This window comes from Carcharodon carcharias, chromosome 14 (assembly GCF_017639515.1).
Source record: "Carcharodon carcharias isolate sCarCar2 chromosome 14, sCarCar2.pri, whole genome shotgun sequence".
In the NCBI taxonomy this organism is placed as follows: Eukaryota; Metazoa; Chordata; class Chondrichthyes; order Lamniformes; family Lamnidae; genus Carcharodon; species Carcharodon carcharias.
This window is the reverse complement of record NC_054480.1, coordinates 61,107,125-61,129,894: the sequence shown is the minus strand read 5'-3', so window position 1 is coordinate 61,129,894 and position 22,770 is coordinate 61,107,125. Positions and strand designations below refer to the sequence as shown.

The 22,770-nt window shown below is 39.4% G+C and overlaps 1 protein-coding gene across 4 annotated transcripts in view; it reads left to right on the top strand.

The window, feature by feature from the left end:
* The window catches only part of ctnnbl1 (catenin, beta like 1), a 201,613-nt gene that overhangs the window by 156,603 nt on the left and 22,240 nt on the right, over window positions 1-22,770 (top strand). For all 4 annotated transcript variants that reach the window (XM_041204704.1, XM_041204703.1, XM_041204706.1 and 1 more), the window contains 2 exons: window positions 569-706; window positions 7,139-7,211. In XM_041204704.1, the coding sequence (XP_041060638.1) occupies window positions 569-706; window positions 7,139-7,211 (211 nt within the window). The remainder of the gene's footprint in view (window positions 1-568; window positions 707-7,138; window positions 7,212-22,770) is intronic.

Here is a 22,770-nt window from a genome sequence, read left to right as displayed (position 1 = left end):
GCATGTATATCTGTTAAAATGAACAATTTGGAGTAACTTAACTCACTATTCACTTAAAAAGTGTGCAATTTTTCTAAATTCTTGAATGCCTTATTAGCTGTAAAATTGTCAAACGTAAAGAAGTTGTTGCATTTAATTAGGGTATTATGGTATTCTGTCAAAATCCCAAAGTGTTTCACAACCAATAATTACTTTTGAAGTGCATTAATTATTACTGTGGAACCAAGCTAACTAAGGTCATGCAATTTAACTATGCTGGATTACAGATAATATTTTTTTAAATCGAAAGAGGGCACCTTCCATTTCACAAATTGCAGACTGTGAAAGTGCTCGTAACTCGTTCTGTTTTTTGCAGCACCCCGTGTATTGTTGAATACAGTTTGTATTGAGAACTGATGCTTTTTTACTTGAACCTTGAAATAGTCTACATGCCATAAATCATTTATTTTGAATTTTGCCTTCCTGGTTTTTCACCATCTTAAGCGGTGAATAATGCATTTATATTTGATGCAATTGAAAATGTTTAACAGTATTTTCCCTAAAAACTTGCAATGTATGTTCCTTTTAGGATATGGTCCGTCAAGGGGAAATAATTGATGATGATATGGAAGATGAATTTTATCTGAGGCGCTTGGATGCCGGCCTCTTTGTCCTTCAGCTGGTTTGCTACATTATGGTGGAGAGCTGCAATGCTAATATCCCTCAGGTGATTTAAGAATCCACTCATTATGAATTCTTCTTGTTCAAATACATCCATCTGTGTGATGTGTGCATTCTTTAGTTTTAAATATTTTCTATCAGACTGATAGTAATAATCAATTGTGATCATTGTTTCACAAGTGAGCAGGGATGGCAAGGGTATTTGCTGCCCTAGTTGAATCTTCAGCCTGACATCCTCCCCATGTTCCAGGAGACATAGTCAGAACTGGCATAATGAAAAGCCAGCAACAAGGTGCGAGGGGATTCTAAGGGTAAGCAAGTCACAGAAGCCCAGGGGTGGGCTTAGGGAGCAGGTTAACATGGGCATTCACCATCTCCACATTGGGAATTCAAAATACCCAACTGTGTGAATACACCTAAACAACAAGTGGGCTGTGAGTTCAATCTCTGCTGTTTAACTTCCACTCACAGTCATTAGTAGAAATAATGCAAGAACATTTGCAGTAAATCTTAAAAACAAATCACTGACCCGATTGGAACCCCCACTTGCACCCATCGCAGTCGGACTAACAATTGCTGCGTTCACCTGATCCAACAATGAAATTCAACCCCCAACAATCTCATCGCAGCCCACCAAAATCCCAGCCAATCAGAGTCCTCCTGACTTCTTTTGGCTTAAGGTGGTTTAATTTGGGCAGTGCTGCACTGGATGTGATGTCACTTTGTGGCAATGTGTCATGGTGATGGGAATCGGAGTTTCTTTCCCCTTGGTTGCTGATGAGAATTATGGGACTGATTTGTTTCAGTTCTGATCTTTTTTACTTAAAAACTGGCAGCTTTTTTTGCCGCACCCCACATAATGCCGTCCTGGGCAAGTGCTTAGATTGCCCAATGGTAGCGCCAGCTGAAGTGAGCTATGTTGAGTGAAAATGAAAAAGCTATCGGGTGAACTTTGTAGATACCTACTAGGCACAAAACAACCATATTTAGTTTTTCCAGAATTGAAATTGTTCTTCAGACTGTGAAATTAATATCCTAAAATAGCTTGCTTTGTGGCTAACGCCCATGGTTTGCATATTATAATGAGTTTGTCTGTTTGAAGACTGAGCCTTATAAAGGATAAATGTGGCTATTCATTCACTTCTCCGATAATAAGTGAGATTTATAAAGTTTTACAACTTCTCAGGCACTCACCCCATTTCAAGTGCACTTGTCTCCCCACTTTCCATTTTTCTCCTGTCAGCATCTGTCAAAATGCACAACCACAAATATTTTGGGTTCAGAGTTGGAAACAACTAGATTAAAGGAAAGGTCCTCCATTAATCCAGTTGCTTCAAACTCTGGAGCTAGAATATGTCAATTATATTAAATAAGGGCAAGACACATTCGCTAAGTGAATGAGAATTGCGCATGCTAATGTCACGATTCATTCATTTAATCAGCTATCATACATTGTGTTAAATACCCAACCTTCAGATGGTTGGAAAGAGGGATGGAGCCATGGGTAAGATATAGAGTTTTGTTGGGAGATGAACTGAGATGACTTTAGTTTTGCATTGTTGAGTTGAATAAAATTCTTACTGATTCAGTTGATGTCAGCCAATCAGTCAAACAGCACAGTAGTGGCCAAGAAGTAAAGATAGTAACAGGGAGATACAACTGGGTGTCATCAGTATCAATGTCAAAGATGTCTAATGTTTACAAATAATTGTCAACATGTAGAGAAGGAAAAGCAGTGGAGGTGGGGGCGTGGAGCCTTGTGATACACCCAACATGAATATTCTGAAGTTGGAGGAAGTAGTGTTGAAAGAGAGGTTTTACGAACATACATACGAATTAGGAGCAGGAGTAGGCCTCTCAACCCCTCGAGACTGCTCCACCATGCAATAATATCATGGCTGATCTGATTTTAACCTCAACTACACATTCCTGCCTACCCCCAATAAGAATCTATCTACAATATAAGCAAAATACTGTCGGATGCTGGAATTCTGAAACATCTATCTACCTCTGCCATAAAGATATTCAAGGACTTGGCTTAAACCACCTTTTGAGGAGGAGAATTCCAAATGTTCTCAACTCTGAGAGAAAACATTTTTCCTTATCTCTGCCCTAAATGGGCGACCCCTTATTTTGAAATAGTGACCCCAAGTTCTAGATTCACCCACAAGAGGAACCATCCTTTCCACATCCACCCTGTCAAGTCCCCTCAGAACCTTATATGTTTCAATCAAGTCGCTTCTTACTCTGCTAAACTCCCAGCGGATACAAATCTAGCCTGTCCAGCCTTCCCTCATAAGATAGCCCACCCATTCCAGGCATTAATCAAGTAAACCTCCACTGAACTGCTTCCAATGCACTTATATCTTTCCTTAAATAAGGAGACTAGTACTGTACACAGTACTCCAGATGTGGTCTCACCAATGCTCTAAAACTGAAGCATAACCTCCCTACTCTTATATTCAATTCCCCTTGCAATAAACAATAACATTCTGTTAGTTTTGCTAATTATTTGCTGCACCTGTATACTAATGTTTTACGATTCATGCACTCAGACACCCATATCCCTCTGCACCTCAGAGCTCTGCATTCTCTCACCATTTAGATAATATGCCTCTTTTTTATTTGTCCTGCCAGAATGGACAACCTCATGTTTTCCCACATTCTACCCCATTTGCCAGACCTTTGTGAAGACAAATAGAATGGAACCAAGATGGAGCACTCTCCAGTGCTGGTTGTAGAGAGGGTAGATACACTGAGTTCTGCTGTGATAGATGAGAAGCTGTTGAGTGGTAAGGATCAGAAAAAGTATGAGGGGATTGTGCTGGGGATAGTCCATGATATGGGAGAAGGCAGCTGAGCAGATTGTCCCAATTTTTGAGGCAAATAAATCTATCAACTCTTCACAATTAATGTTGGGTGAAAATTAAGAGAGCAGAAGAAGGAGACAATATGAAGTTTTTCATCAGTGAGGATGTTGGAGTTTCCCTTACCATCCAGGATAATCCTAGATAGTAGGAAGTTTACAATATGGTGAAATTCCAGTATCTAGATGATTGTTCAATGCTAGATCTGCTTTAATCTGACCAGTCATTTTACAGATGCATTCCAACTTGTTGCTGTCTGCCATTATTATGACACAGCCGATGGTAAAGCCTGAGTTGTTCAAATCCCAGAGGGAAACTTGAAACAACTGTTATAACCCCATTTTTGCAGTTTGTATTTTGAGATGTAGGCTTTGAATTCAGTAGTAATAAGTCCACTGAGCCTCAATAAGTTTTATAAATTAAACATTTATTAATATGCGATTGTAAACACATACATATGTCTACAAAATTACTATTATAATAATTACAAAAATCTCCTAATTAACCTGACTCTTCGTCAAAGCCCCCAGTAAGGCAACAGTAAAGCACATAGATTTAAACAGACCCCTGGACAGTCACACCCAAAATGAGTTTCTTTCAGCTCTAGGTCCTTGCAGACAGGCGTAAGGCTTACAGCATGGAGGCTATAGATCTTAGAATCCCTCCTCCTTTTACCAACTGCCTTCTCTTCCTTTCCACATATTTTCCTCTTTGAATGCAAATTCTCATTGTCACTACGTTTTTTTTAACTTTAAATCTTATAACAAGAAAACCTTTTCATAAAAATCCACTTTTACTAGTAAGCTTTTAAAAAAAAAACATATTGTTTCTGAGATTCACCTGGTTAGGTGTAATATTTCACCCGTTCTTTTGAATGGTTTATTTAAAAATACACATTGACCCCTTTACACCTCACTTTCTATTTCCCTAAGTTTATTTAATTACCATTTCAAACCTACTTCTCTTCTATACATCAAAGCATGTAGACCAGCTGGCTTTAATCCAATTAAAACACACACACCACTAAACTCCATTTTAAAATAATTTCCAATAACATTATGGACATTATATCTTCTTGACAGCTTGATAGATATTACAATTGTACTTGGAGAATGATGGAAATGCCAGACAGCAAAGAAATTGGAAGAAATGAGTGCATCAAATCAGAGGGATCAATTATTGAGTAGTTGAGTGCAGCAGTTGCTTGAAGGTGAATATAGTGCCAGAGGACAAGAACTTGTGACTTTGAGATGCTGTTGGAAAGAGAGGGGGTAAAATTTTCTTTCAACAGGTGTTTAGATATATGGTGGAATGTACACCTGGATAGAGTGGCCTCTGTGAGCCAAAGTTGGATAAGGAACAGGATGTTCATGCATTAATTTGGGATGAGATTGTGAGAATGGGATGAGGTTGCCTTATTTACAAGAGAATAGACATTTTGAAGAGTGTTATAGAATAGGTTGGTAGTAGTCCATCCCCAGATGTTTGTGGGAAGGAGGCACAGGAGAGAAGATTGGGGAAATTAGATGGCTTTATTCTCAAGTAGAATCGCAAGTTTGTAGGTATCGCAATACTTGAGGGCTGTGGTGACCTTTGAGCTGAGGCAGAAGGCTAAGGTAGTGTGGATTAGTCCTTTTGAAGATTCAGTAGCAAGAGTTGGTGTGGGTGCAGTGGAGGATGCCTAGAGTAGAGTACATGGAGGCTAAGGACCGATTCAAGATGGTGTCTTGGAGCAGTGGCAGGAGAGGTAATTAGAGGAATAGATGCAAGTAGATTGGCGCCTAAGGCAGTAGAGTTATTGAATGGTAAATAATTACTACTTTCTTGTTCTCTGTTATAGATAGTGGGGCAACAGGAAGAGGAACAGGTCAAAGCAAGACGAAAGCTAGCATTGTATGTCTGTCTGTCAGTGACTTAATGCTAAGTCCAAGCAAGATTATGATTATTATGTTATGATCTCAATAGAAACCAGTAATTTTTTTAAAGAATCTGAAAACCCAGGTATTTACTAAAAGAATGAAGCCACAAGTTCATGGTTTAAAACAAAGTAATTTTACTCCACAAAGATCAAAGAACGTGAACTATGGTAACTACACTCTATCTTAAAAAAGTCAGTTATATTAAAGATAATAAAAATACAATGAACGCAATTACTTATACTCCAATCGAATATCTTAACTCCAATTTGTTTTTATACACATTAGACTTGCATCTCAAAACTCGAAAAGTCAGACACTTATTAAAACTTGGGAGATTAACCACTTAGTGTGGCTACTGTCAACAATTCATGTATAAGCTGGGATTTCTTGGGCCTTCCATTTACTTCTGGCAAGGTTGTTTCTTCAGATGATCTCCAGCTGTCCTGTGGTTGCAAATTCCCCATTCAAAATAGGCATCTCTGGCGTCCTAAGCATAGCTACCTCGGGTCAGAATTCTTCTGCTTCTAATATTCTTTAACTATGGAATTTTGTATCTGAAACTCTCCATCCCTCTTTCTCCTCAGCTTGGCGATACCAGAAATTCAACTCATTGTTGGGAGTGAGTTAAGTCCAGCTAACGAGAGTTTTAACTTTTTGAGCCAACACCCAGAATTTCAACTGAATTCTGCTGACACATCTCTCCTTCGCTCCAGCTTGTTCTAAATTCAAACTAAGCCCCTAAGAACCTACTCAGCCCATAAATAACTTGTTGGCCCTTTCTTTTCCTATTGTTTATCTCCCAGGCAACCTGATCACATGATCATTTACTGGAACCAGCTTTTTTTAACCAGAAAACAGATCCTAATTCTTAAAGGGGCCTTCACCCCACAAAAACATAGGTCTTTTTCTTCTGAAAGGCACATGGGCCATCACAATTAGATTTTTGAGTTTACAATCTCAAGCCCACATCATATCAGCCTTTGGAAGAGAATGTGAATATATCAATGCATTGTTTCTTTAATTTATTTCACTTCCATAATAGTCAGAAGGAACTAATGCAGGCAGGAAAAACAGCAGCAAAACACTGGATGAATGTGCAGTTGTTTAGGAATAAGATCTTTTATGGTATTGCATATTATCTGCCTGTGGGCTTAAGCCATGGAGAAAGATTAGTACATCAGCATGAAAATGCTACCTTTAAGTGGAAAAAAACTTCATAGTTATTAGCAGTGCCCTACATTGCTCCTAGAAACCATGAAAAGTACTAGTCTGTACGTGCCATAACTAGCTTGCCAGCAGGTATCTCAATCTTTTAAATTAGTATCTTTTTCAAGCTGTAGTCTTTGGCTTAATTCAAACTGCGCTTGAAGTTGTACCCTCTCTTTCCCCTCCCCACCCATATCCTGTGCTCTCTACACCCGCCACCCCCCCCAAACTCCAAACACTCTGTCTTCTCCCCTTACCCCCAGACTGTCCTGCCTTGTTTTCTTTCATTACCCACTCCACCACACTCCACCTGCCATCCCTCTCCTCCATCTCTTTAAAGTTTCATTTGGGTGCTCATTCTGTATGACAGTTCTTCGGTAAGCAAGTATGAAGAAAACTGAGAGAAAAGTGCTTCAAATATGAGGTAAATTCCGGTTTTGGTTTGATGGGATGTTGTGTTGAGACTATATTTGTATTTATTTTCAGATACGACAACGTGTGCACCAGATCCTGAATATGCGAGGTGGTTCAACCAAGGTGGTTAGACATATCATGAGAGGTATGAATAAAATGTCTTGAGAACAGAAAAGTCCATTAATTGTAAATACGTTCCTTCTTTTTGGTCAACTCTGAACTCAACTACATGTTTTTCAACAAATAAAGCCTTCCTTGTCCAGAAATGCCCCCATTGTCCCCTGAACTCATCTATGCTATCTATTTCGGTAGCATTCTCTGATAATATTCACGTATTTATTATTATCCATTGCGTCAAAATGTTCAACTTGACTTTCATTGTTCCTAACTTAATTAACTCCTTATGTTTGAATGTTTCACCTGAGTTGTCTGCATTAGCTTTGTCAGTTCACTTTGAAACCTTAAGGTTCCAATATTGTTTGAATAGCAGTGCAGATGCCAGGTTAATTGACAACTGTTAATGGCAAATTATTCAATGGCAGCATACATTGAAGCCGTGTGTCAGTGTGCATTGTTGTTGATTTATATCTCTCTCTATCTAGATGTTCTGATTACACACCTGTTCTTTGCAACCTTATATTAATCCTATAGGACTCTACAGTGGTGCAAACGTATTTCACTTAGCTGTCTCAACTATGAAATTCCAGAATGCAGCCTTGTTGCATGCACTAATATTAAACAAGCAGAATATATTAATTAACTCTAGGAACTAAAATATTTTTTTCCATTTGGGAGAAACATCTTTTCTAATTAATTGTACTTGTGGATGCGTGTGGAAAATGGTACTTTCAAGAATGAGTTAATTGTAAGTGCGGTGTAGATGAGAATCATACCAAGTTTGCTTATCACTGTTTTTTCAAGAGATCAGTTTGTTCTGTGAATACAGTTGCATAACAATCCAGGCAGTTTAAGGCATGCACACTCAGTCTTCAATCTAAATTCAGCTGACCCCATCTTCTGTGAAGTTTTCATTTGCAGGATTTTACAGTCAGATGACTAGAGGAGATTAGAGATTGGGAGGGATGAGACCACAGAGGGATTTGAAAACAAAGATGAGAATTTTAAAACCTAGACATTGCTTGACCCAGAACTAATGTAAGTCAGTGAGCACAGGGGTGATAGGTGAACAGGACTTGCTGTGATTTAATACTGAGATAGCAGATGATAGCAGGATGACCTCAAGTTGACAGAAGCTAGAATGTGAGACCAGCTGTGAGAGTCAATAGAGAATAGTCAAATCTAGAGGTAAGGAAGGTTTGGATGAAGGTTTCAGCAACAGTTGATTGGCTGGAGGTGGAAATAGGTGGCCTTAGTGATGGCATTGTTATGAGGTCAAAAGCTCATCTTGAGTTCAAATGTGACATGAAATTTGTGAACAGTTTGGCTCAGTTTCAAACTGTTGCCAGGCAGGTGGATGAAGTTGGTAGTTACAGAATGGAGTTTGGAAAGGGGACCGAAAAACAATGGCTTCAGTCTTCCTGATCCTTAATTGGAGGAAATGTCTGCTCATCCAGTACTGGATATAGGATGAGCAATCTGATAATTTAGCAACAGTAGCAATATATTTCCTTTTCTGTCATGGAATCCATATAACCTATGCAAACTTGTGAATATTGATTGATATAGATTGCTTAGTCGAGAACTGCAGTGTATTGTTATTCATTTGTGTTATGGTACCATGTAATCAGAAACCTATTATTGCATTTTGATATTGGCAAGTGGTACATCTAGTTTGTAAGTAAAATGGGTGGAATTTCTATTTTGGCATAATCTGACATTGAGCAAATTGAGTTGACTAGAATATAAATTACCTTTAATTACAACATTATATATGATATCTCCTCAGCGTGTATTAGATTTTTTTAAATGATTTTATTTTTCTCTTAGAAACTGTTCCCAACCAACTATGGTCACTGTACTATAACCTCTTAGCTGAGCTGCACAGATGAAACAGAATGCAATATTTCTGTTTCTGAAAGGTGTTTCTGGGAAAAAAAAACCTGTTTAATGGAACTGAATTGTACCCTTTCTCTTCAGAATATTGCAGAATTCTGTTGCCGCAATGACATGGAGGGACAGTAGTTAATTTTTCAATAAATGCATGTTCTATATTATTTATCCCTCATTTAAGCGATTCTAAGAAGTCCTTAATATTGGATTATTAAAACAGAAATGACTTCTTCCCCTTACACAACATTGTCTTTCAGAAAAGGCCACTTTTGGTTTGTCAAACACAGCAAAATTCATGCATAAACAACCCGCAGTGGGACAGTATACTATTCTGTAAACTTATTTACTGGAATATTTGTACTATTATTGCATGCAAATAGATACTTGTGGTTTTATATTACACACATTTGGGCTAATTTGCCTGTGACTGTGACAGTCGTTGGGCCCAGAGGGAGTACATAATGCTTGAGATGTAGCTGAAGAATAATAGATTGTGGGTTCATTAACTGCACATTCACAGCCTAATAAGTTTGTGTTTGTTTTATTACGTCCCCCAGCTATGTGTGAAATGCACTCCCATGACAAATGTGTTGAAATCAGCTGTAAAGCAGACCCAATTCAGCTCTTAGACTACAAAAGTGGTTCATTTTTAGTAGAAGCTCTGCTCTCCAAGGAGCAAGTGCACATTAGTGCACCATATTTATAGGAAGCCAAGGATTTCTGAATGTCAGCTCAGAAAATGGTTGCTTAATAGTGGCTTTTTAAAGGCCAGCTTAGGCTGTATGCTAAATTTTTTACAAAAGGTTTTTGTTCTGTGCGCTAGCTTTTAAAGATTTCTCTGTGGGTTCATGGAAGAGCAGTGAATATCAAAGTTTTATAAAGCTTTTGAAATCTATATAATCTGCCATCAAAACAATAGAATTTTTAAAAATTCTTTCTTGGGATGTGGACATCGCTGCAATGTCAACATTTATTGCCCATCCCTAATTTCCCTTGATCTGATTGGCTTGCTAAATTATTTCACAGGGCAGTTAAAAGTCAACCATGTTGCTGTGGCCTGGTGTCACATGTAGGCCAGACCAGTTAAGGATGGCAGATTTCCTTTCCTTTAAAGACATTAGTGAGCCAGATGGATTTTTACAACAATTGATGATAGTTTTCATGGTCACCATTTTTGAGATAGCTTTCAATTCCAGATGGATTCATTGAATTTAAATTCCACCAGCTGCCGTGGTGGGATTTGAACCCATGTCCCCAGAGCATTTGCCAGAGCCTTTGCCTTACTAGTCCAGTGACATTGCCACTATGCCACACTCTCCCCAATTGCCCTCTTAAAAAGAGTTCTCGAATTTTAAAGTGATATTTTGTTGCTTTGCTTATGTTTGGACCTATAACTTTAATCCATGCACAAAAATTAACTGGTCCCATGCTCATTTTGAGGCAAAGTCACAGAAAGAGGAGGAAAGTTTCTTATTGCCAGTTTATACAGCTGTCTCAAAGTGTCACTGGTGTGAGATCATCCAGGTAATGCTACAGATTATAAACTACCAGTTCAGAAATCTCTGAACATTATTTCCTTTTGCCTAATGTAAACTGAGCACGTCACTGAGTTCTGCTCGCCAGTCCAATCCAATCGAAGGAATACCACAAGGAAGAGAATTCCATCCTTCATGAAATAACACTCCTGTAATTCAGTGGTAATGGACCATGGGCACTGTTGAAGGGAAAGGAAAATGCTTTGCTGAAAATGAGTTACTTTTTGAAGGGTAGTCACTGTGGTTATGTAGGCAAATACAGCTAATATCAGATTCTCAGCTTCAGTAATAAGCTAAATGATTAATTCATTTTTTCATGCTGGTGGTTGAAGGATAAATATGTTGATGAGGACAGCTGGAAAACTCCCTGCTTTTCGTCAAATTGTGCAGTGGAGTCTTTTATTTCCATCTGACGGGGCTTCCCTTGTTTTAACATTTTATCTGAAAAGTAGCACTTCAGACAATATATCTCTCAATCATGCAGTGAAGTATCAGCCTAGATTTGTGCTCAAGTCCTGAAAAGGAGAAAATTACACCCAATGCTACTGCAGGCTCTCAATTGTGGATAATATACATTGGCAATTAGCCTGTAGAATATAAGAAAATATGATAAAGCGAAAGGATAATTGTCATTGACATTCCTCAGAAGGTTGTCAATTCCATTGCAGCTAAATTTGGCTGTCATTGATCTTGGCAGACTTCATTGGCAGGCTTTTGCTGTTTCTTAGCTGAATTGATAACTAAAGTATGTCTCGGTAATTAAGTTCTCCCTCTCAGCATGAAGAGAAATCTCTAACTGGCTCAGTCTCTTGCCAACAAAGGTGGCCAGCCGTCTTGCTGTCTTACTGAGAAAATTGCTGACAGTTGTAACAAGTGCATCATCCAGCTGACTCACTGTGTCAACTGAATGAGAAAGGAAGAAACAATGTTGCAATGAAGGAACTGAAAAAATGAGAGGAGCAAATGAACTCCAGATCTGGAATATTGATGAAAGTGGCAATGAAAATTGAGAAAACTACTTAAAACAGCATGGAGTATATGTGAACAGACCAGAAATGCTTACAGTTCTGAAATGTATGTGAAAATGGTCCCAATTTTCTTCCTGTTTCAATATTACAATTTTGTTTGTATCTTTGATGGCCACTTCCAGTTACTTCCATGAGAAGAACATATCCCAATTAAGATAAGATACCATTTTGTGCTAGCAATTTAAAAAAAAAATTCTGTCTTAATTCTTTACTTCAGCATTTAGAGAAGGTTCACTTGATCAATTCCTGGGTGAAGGGATTGTCTCATGAGGAAAGGTTGGGCGGGTTGGCCTTGTATCCATTGGAGTTTAGATAAATTAGAGATGATCTTATTGAAACATATAAGTTCTTGAGGGGTCTTAACAGGGTGGGTGCTGAGAGGATGGGCAGAATTCTATGGCCCCATCATGGCAGGGGCCGGGCTGGAAAATGCGGCAAGCCATTCAAAATTCCATTGATACCAGAGGGACTGAAAGATCCCGCCAGCAGGAGGGGCCGTAAAATTCCATCCAACGTTTTCACCTTATGAGAGAGGCAAGAACTAGGGAACACAGTTTAAAAATAGGGTTTCCCATTTAAGACTCAGATGAGAATGTTTTTCCCTTGAGGGTTATCAGTCTGTGGAATTCCCTTCCCCAGGTAATAATGGATGCAGGGTCATTGAATATTTTTTAAGGCTGTGTTAGATAGATTCTTGATTGAAAAGGGACTCAAAAGATATTGGGAGGAGACAGGAAAGTGGAGTTGAGGCCACTATCAGATCAGCCATGATCTTATCAAATGGCAAAGCAGGCTCGAGGGGCCCATTGGCCTACTGCTCCTAATTCCTATGTTCGTATATAATATGAACAAAGACTGGTGTGCTTCCATGAAGCCTGTTTCAATTAGGTCCTGTCTTTGAACAGACCTATTGGCTTGTTAAAAGTTGCTGTATCTAAATCTTGGGCTTTTCTTTGCACCATACTAAGTTAAAAAAATATAGCCACTGGTTACCACAAACATAGGTTTTAATTTCCTTTCAATGTACTAATGAAGAAAAGGCTGAGAGGAACAGATAGTTATGTGAACCTGGGAGCATTTGTGATTTAGCAGTTGCCTAAGGGTCATTAGGGAAATAGAGACCCAAATTATTTTTTTCCTGCCTCAGGCACGGTGGGAAAAATAAGGATGTAAATCAGGTCAAGGCTTTAATGTTCTTTTTAGGACAAACCTTCATCTAAAATCACCCTAAGTTTTTTTTTGTGCATTTCCTTGAATTGGTCAAACTTAACACTGCACTGCTCAACTTACAAGAATTTAATTAAATCTAGCGATCTGTTGTTCAAGTTTTAGTTAATTGGAAATTCTCTATATAAAAATAACCTTTAATTATGCAGGCATACTCTGAAAATGCATTTACTTCTAATTGTTTGTAATAAAATTAGCCAGGCAAAAACTATTTCAGAGCACCCTATAAAACAAAATGATCTGCAACATCGTACTTTTAGAAATCAAATTTAATACATTTCAACACATACAGTCAATATTGGCAGGTGGCGGTTCAGCAAGTGGCCATAATATTCTTTGAGATGCCACACAGTTTCACACAGACTTTCAGAAAAACAAATCCAACTTTGAAATATCAGGAAAATCCTTAAATGGGAAACATCCAGACAGATCAAAAGGTTGAAACAAAAACAGAAAATGCTGGAGCTCTGAAGAAGGGTCATACGGACTCAAAACATTAACTTTGTTTTTCTCTTTTCACAGATGCTGTCAGACCTGCTGAGTTTTTCCAGCATTTTCTGTTTTTGTTTCAGGTTTCCAGCATTTGCAGCATTTTGCTTTTATCTTAGATCAAAAGGCTGTTTCTGTACAATAGAACTGATTTCTCCATGAGAGGGCATGTAGGAAGGCTGGAGAAGAACCAGAATCAGCTTTGGCCATAGTGTGCATCAGTCAAAATAGCTTGCCAACAACTGACCCATATGAGAAAAATAGCCATTGGCCAAGGTTCTGGAGGGCTCCTGCGATCATACAAACATGATCTTTGAAGGGTCAGTGTTTCTAAGAGAAGATGTGAGCAAAGAGAAGCAAATTATGGAGTGGAGCAAAGAAAAAAAGAATGACTAGTAATTACCATTATCCATTTCTTGCAGTGTGTAGGAGATCAACACAAGACTGTTCTAAAATAATTAAACTGCGAGTTTTGAGGTGCTTTAGTTTCTAAACTATGTGCATATTTGTACACTAGGTATTCTAATATTGAATTATGCAAATATACCAGTTCATGTTTTGGGACATAAGCTAATACAGCATTATAGACACCCGAGTGGTTATATATTTTTCCAGTAAATTCAGTGCATCTCTTATGTTTGAAAAAATTCTTCATGCACACAGAAGTGTGCAGTAACTAAATTGCAAGTAGTTTTCATGATTGAGTATGTTTATCTTTGCTGAGTGTAAAATGCAAATTTTAAGTTCTTCTCCAAAGTAACAAATATAAAATATGAACTGCAAATAATTTCAGTTTGGGTTTTGCAATTTATTTGCAAGAAACTATTGAGTTGCATTTGTGTATCATTCTTTGGTCTCATAGCAGTAGTATATTGTCAAACCAGTGCCTGACACCACAGTAGTAAGAGAGGTTCTATTTCCCCCATCCAAATATGACCTGATCTTAGCCCCATCATGGTGGTGAGTTTATGAATGGAAACAAAGGACATGTTCTGAAGGGAGGAAGGGGTACAGATTACGACTATTGCATTTTTTTTCACCTGGCTAATGTATTAATATCACGGCTGGGCTCAGGGTGCCTTGGATAGAAGAGAGGTGGAAACTATGTTGTTGCAAACTAGTGAACATTTATTGGCTTTAGGAGGACCCCATTACACTTCCCCCCTCGGGTCCTATTACATGTGATCTGACATTACTGGTGATGCATTCTAACATTTAGCATAATAGCTATTAACCCCGCCCCCAAGTCTTTCAGTCTACCCATAAACTAATTGCATTTTCACCCTCCACCTCTCCCCCCCCGCCAAAAAAAGACTACCATCACTGAAAAGTCACTGTCAGATCCTCCAAGTCAGAGGGAACGCCTTAACTAATCAGCCTGACAGTGTTCTCGTTTCTTTTGGAGGAGGGCTAAGAACACGGGCACCCTATGGAGGAGGATGTGAACAGTCCACTGAGATAGTCGGGGCATCTTCCCTTTCGTCTGTGCAGTCAGTCCAGGCCTGCAAAGACCACTCGCTGGTAGACAGCAGTGCCAACCTGAGACTACCATGGCCAGTATTGACTAAGTAAGAACAGTAATGAACCCAGGTTCTCAAAACTCGGCCAGGTTGGTTCTGGTTCCAGATATAGACAGACTCCCCAGGGCAGAGTGCTGGCAGTTCTTGCACCATATGGCAGCGGTTGAAGGCAACAGCCTGATTTGCAGAATAGCAATCCTCCTTCTGCCAGACCTTATCCAAAACACCTCTGTTATACCTGGTCGAAGATGTTATGATCCCCAGCTGAGGTTACCACTGGACAAGCCTGATCCCAGGGTGGAATCCAGCTTGATAGACCCTAACTTTTATTTGTTTGTTTAGATACTTGGAGAGTAGCTACTGAACAAAGTCACTGGAATCAGCTAATGAACTTCGAACAAAAGCATAAAACATTTATTAAACAAGAAAAGATAAACTATATTACAATACTCCTTCTCCCACAACTATACCTTTACTGATATATACAGATTTGTAAGGATAACACAAGTTAAAAACTATCTTATACTCTAATGTTCACAGTAGATACAGTCCATGTAAACCAATAGGCAACCTGTGGTCAGACACATCACAGTCTGAAACCAAGTGATAGATGCCACCTCAACCAGATGCTAAGGATCTCTCCTCAACTGCCCCGCCCAGATGCTAGTCACACCGTGAGCCAACTGGTCTCACCAAACACCATCTTTCACATGAGGGTTTCCAATCTCCACTCTCCAAGAACTCGCCTTCTTGGCATCTTCCCCCAAATCAACGCTTTCTCTCAGAAGCCTTCCACAAGGGTTTACCTCCAGGGTTTCAAACTCTCCTTCCGATGTTCTCCTTCTCCAGGTCACCACATGCATTCAAGTTGTCTTCCATGAACTCTCTCTCACCAACTCAGTCGTCAACAGTACACCACTGTATCATATGCCCATTGCAAAGAGTTACAGACCTTCACTTGTCTTTTTGGACCTTCTGACTTCTCACAGGCCTTTATATCGCTTGGATTCGGCTTCTGATAGCGATCGTCTCTTTAAGCTTGAAGGCTGGAGCCTTCTCACACTTAACATCTCTTATCAGGACCTTTTCCAGGTTCCTGTCCTTCCTTTGACGAGAAGGTCTGCTTGGGACTTTCTCCTGTTCCACTCCCCTGGACTCTTGGGGACTTTCTTCTTAACTTGGGATTGGTTATCTGTCCCCTTTGCTCCATTCTCTCCCTGGTAGCTATTTTCAGCCAACTTTAGTTTGGAACTGGCTTTCTGAGCCTTCTAGGCTGCTTCTGCCCAGCAGCTATCTTCAAAACTGAACTCAAAAATTGCTGTTTCTAGTTACTTGTGTGTGTGTTTGGTGGGAGGGACCTGCCTCTCTGGACCCCTATTGCTAGGCAACAGCCCAGTTTTTCTGCACTTGTGTTTGCTTAACTTCTCTTTCAGTTGTAAACTTTCATTGGAAATGCAGGCACCTTTTAAAGTGAAACTAGAACCTGACCTTTTCTTAATACACAGATACATAAATACAAATCAAACTTAAACATTAAAGCTAAAACTCATTCCTAACACACACAAATACAAATATAACTTAGTTAAACTATCTCTCTTTTCTGACACACTCCTTTGGAGGAAAGAAAGGTTCACAACAGTGAAGGTTTCTTTACAATGACCTTACATCTGCCTCTCACAAATTTAACACCAAATCATCCAATAATAGCTTATTACATACTATACAAAATAAATTTTCCATTTCATCACAACTATTTTTATAGTGTACAATTACACAGATTTAAGCAAAATAAAGTCAATCAATGCAATAAGATTAGCAGAATTTGTACATCATAGTATTATCATAACTCAACCCTTATATTTCTTTTTCCTCTTATTCCCAACCTTCAACTCGGAAAAGACTGTTTCATTTAAGTGTACAGCCCAATCATCCTTTTTGTTAGCTGTAGGCATAACTACATCCCCAAGCTGATTTTGCGAACTCAAATGTGGTAAATTCTAATTTTGATTTAACAAAGTCAAAATGGCATTTTTGTGCATTAACATCTCACTTCTTCTCTGGTCAAAATCTCTTTTTGCTGTTTCAAGGATGTTATTGACATGCTTTTTACGTTCACAAAAAAGAGTTTTGTATGCCTGCTTGGTTTGATCTTTAAACTTTTTGTGATATTGTTGTTTCTCTCAACCCCATTTTGAACAGATCTTTCTCACTTCTTTTTGAGTAGCATCAATTATATTCTCCTTGTGGAATTTCATAGTTCATTCCAACCCTTCAATTCTTTTACATAATCCACAATCTATCATTTCATTCCTTTCCAGGTTTTGGATGGTCTTTTGCAAACTGTCCACATGCCTGGATTCCAACTGCTGTATTTCATATTTTAGCACCATCAGGCACTTGCAAATCAGTGTCTCTGGTCATTGACTTTTCCAGGCCATTTTGTGTTTTCAGTCCTTTTTGTTAGCAATTCTTGATTTCCAATTCTGCATGCCCTTTAGTTGTTTTAATAATATCCATTAATGAGGTTGATATATCAGTAATGTTATTTGGATCAGTTCACTGCTCAAACTGGACCACAATTTAGCAAGAATTTTTATGCACCAGACCACACATCTCCCCCTTCATTTTCCCCAGTTTGTATTGAAGTTCGAGAATCTCATTCCTCTTTCCATGACAAAGTTCTAACTGTTTATTAGTTTTGGTTTTTAATTCTGCATTCAACCAATTATTCTGTTTTACCAACAATTCCTTTTCTTGTTCAAGACATTTTCCCTGATATTTCAAAGCAAATTCTGATGCTTGACGCTCATAAGTTTTAATTGAAGATTGACCTTTGTAAAGTTTGCTTCTACAAGTTTATCATTCAGACATTAAGTCCTCAGTCAAGTGTTCTGCTTTCTGTAACTGCTTCTTAGTTGTTCTCACCAATTCCCTTCTTTCATTAGCAAACTCCTTTCGTACATAAAAATTGGTTTTCTATGTTAGTCAGGTTTTCCTTCGATTGCTTGTTATCGGCAATAAGTGTTTTATTTTTGGCCACAGTAGTTTTCTGAAGTTGATTAAGATCAGCATGATCAACCTCCTGCTGCAATACAGTCATTGCCACTTTACTGTCTCTACTAGCCAAATCATTATCAAGAATAAAATCCACCCCTTCAATAGGTGATTTAGGAATAATTCCCACCGTAACAATTCCATTTACAAAGTGACTTTGTAAGTTAACTTTACACAAAGAAACAGATTCATAAATTTCATTAAAACCTCTTATCAATACTTTTTCTTTCATGAAACTACCTGGAACACAGATTGATTGTGGCTGATGATACAATGATTGATCTGTCCCTGTATCTCTTAAAATTGTAATCTATTTACTTATTTTGTTGGAAGAGTAAGTGAACACTTCTCCCTTCGAAACAAAACATCCAGAACCTCTAATAGTCTAACTTACTTCATGAGTAATCAAAGAAGAATTCCCTGGACTATCCTGAACAATATCCTCCCTTCTCATATGTTCTGAAGGAGCATGTTTCACCTGGACTACAGCTACAGTTTTAACAACCATTTCCTTTTCTGATGCTACCTTTCCTGAGGATTCCTTAGGTGTTCCTACTACTGCAACAGGTCAACCATTTAATCACCAGCAATCTGCCCTAACATGCCGCACCTTGTTTCAATGGAAGCACTTGGCTTTCAAATGTCACTTCCACCGTCTTTTTTGGTCTGAGGAAAAATTTCCTGAGAATTCCCAACTATCCCTTCTCTTCCCTGGCTACTAACCTTCCTTTCACCTCTCCATCTTCTATCCTTCTTGGGTTTATGGGGATGGCGAAATAAGTTGTTTAGATTTATGGACCAGTTCATAATTGTCTTCTATCTCCACTGCCTGTCTAGCTCCTTTAACCTTCTGATCTTCAACATGGGTTCTAACTACAGGAAGAAGTGAATCTTTAATTTCTTCAAGAGGATTATTTCCCTCAGAGCTTCATATGTCACCTCTGCCTTTATTGCACTTATCCAAAGGTCAAAATTACTTTGCTTTACCTTCTCAAACTCAATATAGGTCTGCCCAGGCTGTTTCCTTATATTTTGAAATTTCTGCCTATATGCCTCAGGGACTAACTCATATGCACTCAGAATAGCCTTTTTTACTGCATCATAATCCATCGATACCTCTTCTGACAGCGATGCATAAACTTCGAGCTCTACCTACTAACCTACTCTGTAAAAGTAATGTCCAGATTTCTTTCAGCCACTTCATTTCCTTAGCCACCTTCTCAAACGAAATAAAGATTGCCTCTACGTCCCTTTCCTCAAACTTTGGAAGAGCTTGCACAAACTTAAACCTCTCCCCACTAGGTTTTGGGTTTAAGGTTTTTTCATCATCAGAACTTTCCTCAACATCTGAGATTTTAACTTGTGGCCATCTAAGCTGGTATCTCGGTTCTCGTTCCTTCTCCCTTATGGAAATTCCAGTTCCAGCTTCCTAAACTCTCCTTCTCTTTCCTTTTTTTTTCCTCTTTTTCCTTTTCTTTTGCCTCTAGTTTAATCTTTTTCAGTTCCTTTGCTTGTTCAAGTTCAGACTTCTTCATTTGTAACTGAAGTCTCACTACCTCCAGCTGTGACGCACTAGTTTCAGGCATCCTTTCCAATTTCAAATGCCACACTATTCACTCAACTATGTCTGCTTTCCTCGCCCCGTCAGGTAATTCTAACTCCAGTTTATCCACCAATTCCATTAGCTTACTCTTGGTTTGCTTCTGTAAACCAGTCATGGTTACATTTTCCATCTGTAAAAATGCCTTCGCAACTTCCAAAGCCATTTCGAATTTCAACACCAATTCCTATGTCCCGTACCTCTTTACCTCCATGTTTTAAAGATTCACAGATCCCACCAAAGTTCAAGGATTTCCAATCCCACTTTATAATCCTGGACTAATTATTATTCCACGTCCAATTACCCACTGTCTGCATTTCAAAACCTTGGACGAGACCCCATTTTATGATCCCCGGCTGAGGTTACCCCTGGACAAGCCTGACCCCAGGGTGGAACCTAGCTTGGTAGATCCCAACTTTTATTTGTTTGTTTAGAGATGTGGAGAGGGGCTATTGAACAGTCACATTTGTCAGCTAATGAACTTTTAACAAAAGCATAAAACATTAATTAAACAAGAACAGATATACTATATTACAATACTCCTTCGCCCACAACTGTACTTTTACAGATATATACAGATTTGTAAGGATAACACAAGTTACAAAAGCTATCTTATACTCCATGTTCACAGTAAGTACACAGTCCATGTAAACCAATAGGCAAACTGTGGTCAGACCAACCACACTCTGAAACCAAGTGACAGATGCCACCCAACCAGATGCAATGGATCTCCTCAACTCCCCCACCTCCCAGATGCTTGTCACATAGTGAGCCAACTGGTCTCACTGAACTCAAGTCTTTCACACGAGGGTTTCCAACTTCCACTCTCCAAGAACTTGCCTCGGAATCTCCCCCCAAACTGACTTTCTTCGTTAGCTTTGGACTGGCTATCTGTTCCCTTTGCCCCAGTCTCTCCCTGGCAGCTACTTTAAACCAAATTTAACTTGGAACTGGCTATCTGAACCTTCTAGGCTGCTTCTGCCTGGCAGCAGTCTTCAAAGCTGAACTCAAAAACTGCTGTTTCTATTTTCTTCTGTGTATGTCTGTGGGAGGGACCTACCCCTCTGGGCCCCTGTTGCTAGGCAACAGCCCAGTTTTTCTACTCTTGAGTTTGCTTAACTTCTCTTACAGCCATAAACTCTGATCAGAAGTGCAGGCACCTTTTAAAGTGAAACTAAAACTCAACTTGACCTTTTCTTAACACACACATGCAGAAATACAAATCAAACTTAAACATTAAGGCTAAAACTCATTCCTAACACCCACAAATATAAACATAACTTACTTACGCTTTGTTAGGAAATAGAGATAGTTTATGTGAGAGACTCGGGAGCTAAATGCATGACCTCCTACCCATCAGAAGCTCCAGAGGAGCCGGACCATTGTATAAGGGTGTGGGCCAGTAACTAAGCAAGGCCAGGTCGATGTCATCGTTCTGCTGTAACAGGCCCTTGACCGTTCGGCTTCATCATTGGCCTGTGGGTATCTAGGTGAGCTGGTGACAAGTACAAAACCATACGATTCAGTGAAGTATTTGAAGCAGTCATTTGCAAACTGCAGGCCATTATCCAAAATGACCATAAACGGGAATCCCATGTGTCGTGAAAATCTCTTCAGTATAATGAAAACCACTGTCATGACCCATTGGGACTAGTAATCAACGACAATAAGAAAGGTTTTATCTTTGAAGATGAATAGATCCATCCCAAACTGCTCCCAAGGGCGAGGTAGGAAAGATGAGGCCATCAAGGGTTCCTTGTAGTCTTGCCTATGAATAACACACATTGCGCAATTGGAGACCATGGGTGGGATTTTACAACGCTGCCCAATGCCAGGATGGTCCACTGAAAGTCAATGCACTTTTGGCTGGGCCGCCAAATCTCCCGCGACGGGTCCTGCAATGATTTGTCCCAAAAACCGCAGCCCATGCCTTCAATGGCTTCGATAAACTAGGCCACCAGGCTCATACCCAACGTTTGGTAATTTCTAGGTGTCCCTGGTGTAAATGTTGGAGAATATCCAGCCTGAGGACCCTGGAATAACACTGCAGTCATTATGGACTAGCAGGTCATCCATAGAGCTACAAATACAGCGTTGTTCGAAGTATTGCTTTAAAATGCAATTAGTGAGAATGTTTGATGTTTCTGTGATGCAGTACTCCTGAATTTGCGCGCGTTCAGTATCAGCTTTCTGAACTGTACAGATTTCTTCCAACTGTTGCAATTAAACCAGTATCTTCCAAAGGGAGTGATAAATGTAGTTAAGTGTTTGGAATTTTCGTCTAGTGGGAGCTGCCAAAAGCCACGATTGGCATCTAATTTCATTAAGACTCAGCTCCCTATGACCTTCGCCAAGCTCTCAGCAACGGATGCCATTGGACGAATTTCTCTTTCTACCGCCTTATTCAATTGCATAAGGTCGACACAAATGCGCAAAGAACCATTAGGTACAGTACAGGCACCAAGTTGGAGCACCAAGGAGTGGGCTGGGTGACAGGTGATATCACCTCCTGGTATAGCATAACATTTATCCTCCTGCTGACCTTTTTGTAAGAGAGGGTGCGGAACCTTCTGTGGAGTAAATAAGCACATCAGCTTCAGTTGGTTTCAAGGTGATGTGGTATGTTATTGTAGGTTCCCCATCCAGTGAACAGTTTAGGGAATTTTCTCTTGAACTTATCAGGTCTATCTTGATTGACCAGTTCATCTATCTTGTAAATAAGTAAGTGCAAGCTGTGCAGCTCAGTAGGGAGGACTCCTGATTGTGGATGATGTAAAGGCCTTCAGTAATTTTTCATCCTTTATAACAAAGAGTGGCAGTCATCTGGCATTGTATCTTCAGCAGAGTGCTCTCTGGGCAATGGAGTCAGGTAGCGGACAGCTAGAAGAACCCAGGTTTCAGCCAGGGTGTGTTATTAGAGAGAATAGACATTCCCACTCCTGTATCCAATTAAAAAGTTGCTTGTAGCCATTAACCATTGTTCCCAAGGTCAAAAAAATGTGCTTTGGACTCTGTGACCTCTGCTTTAAAAAAAAGTGGTTGTTATCCATAATTTTTTGTGTTTTAGAAGCTGATGGGAGTTGTGCATGTTAAAATTTTTGACTTGGAGCTGAAAGCTTTGTCACAACTGACTGTATGGAAATGCCCCCTCCGGTGGCAGGAGTGGCACTCTGCATTAATGACTGGACAGGTGTGGTGGCGATGTGATCGTTCCCACCACAAAAGAAACATCTGACAGCGG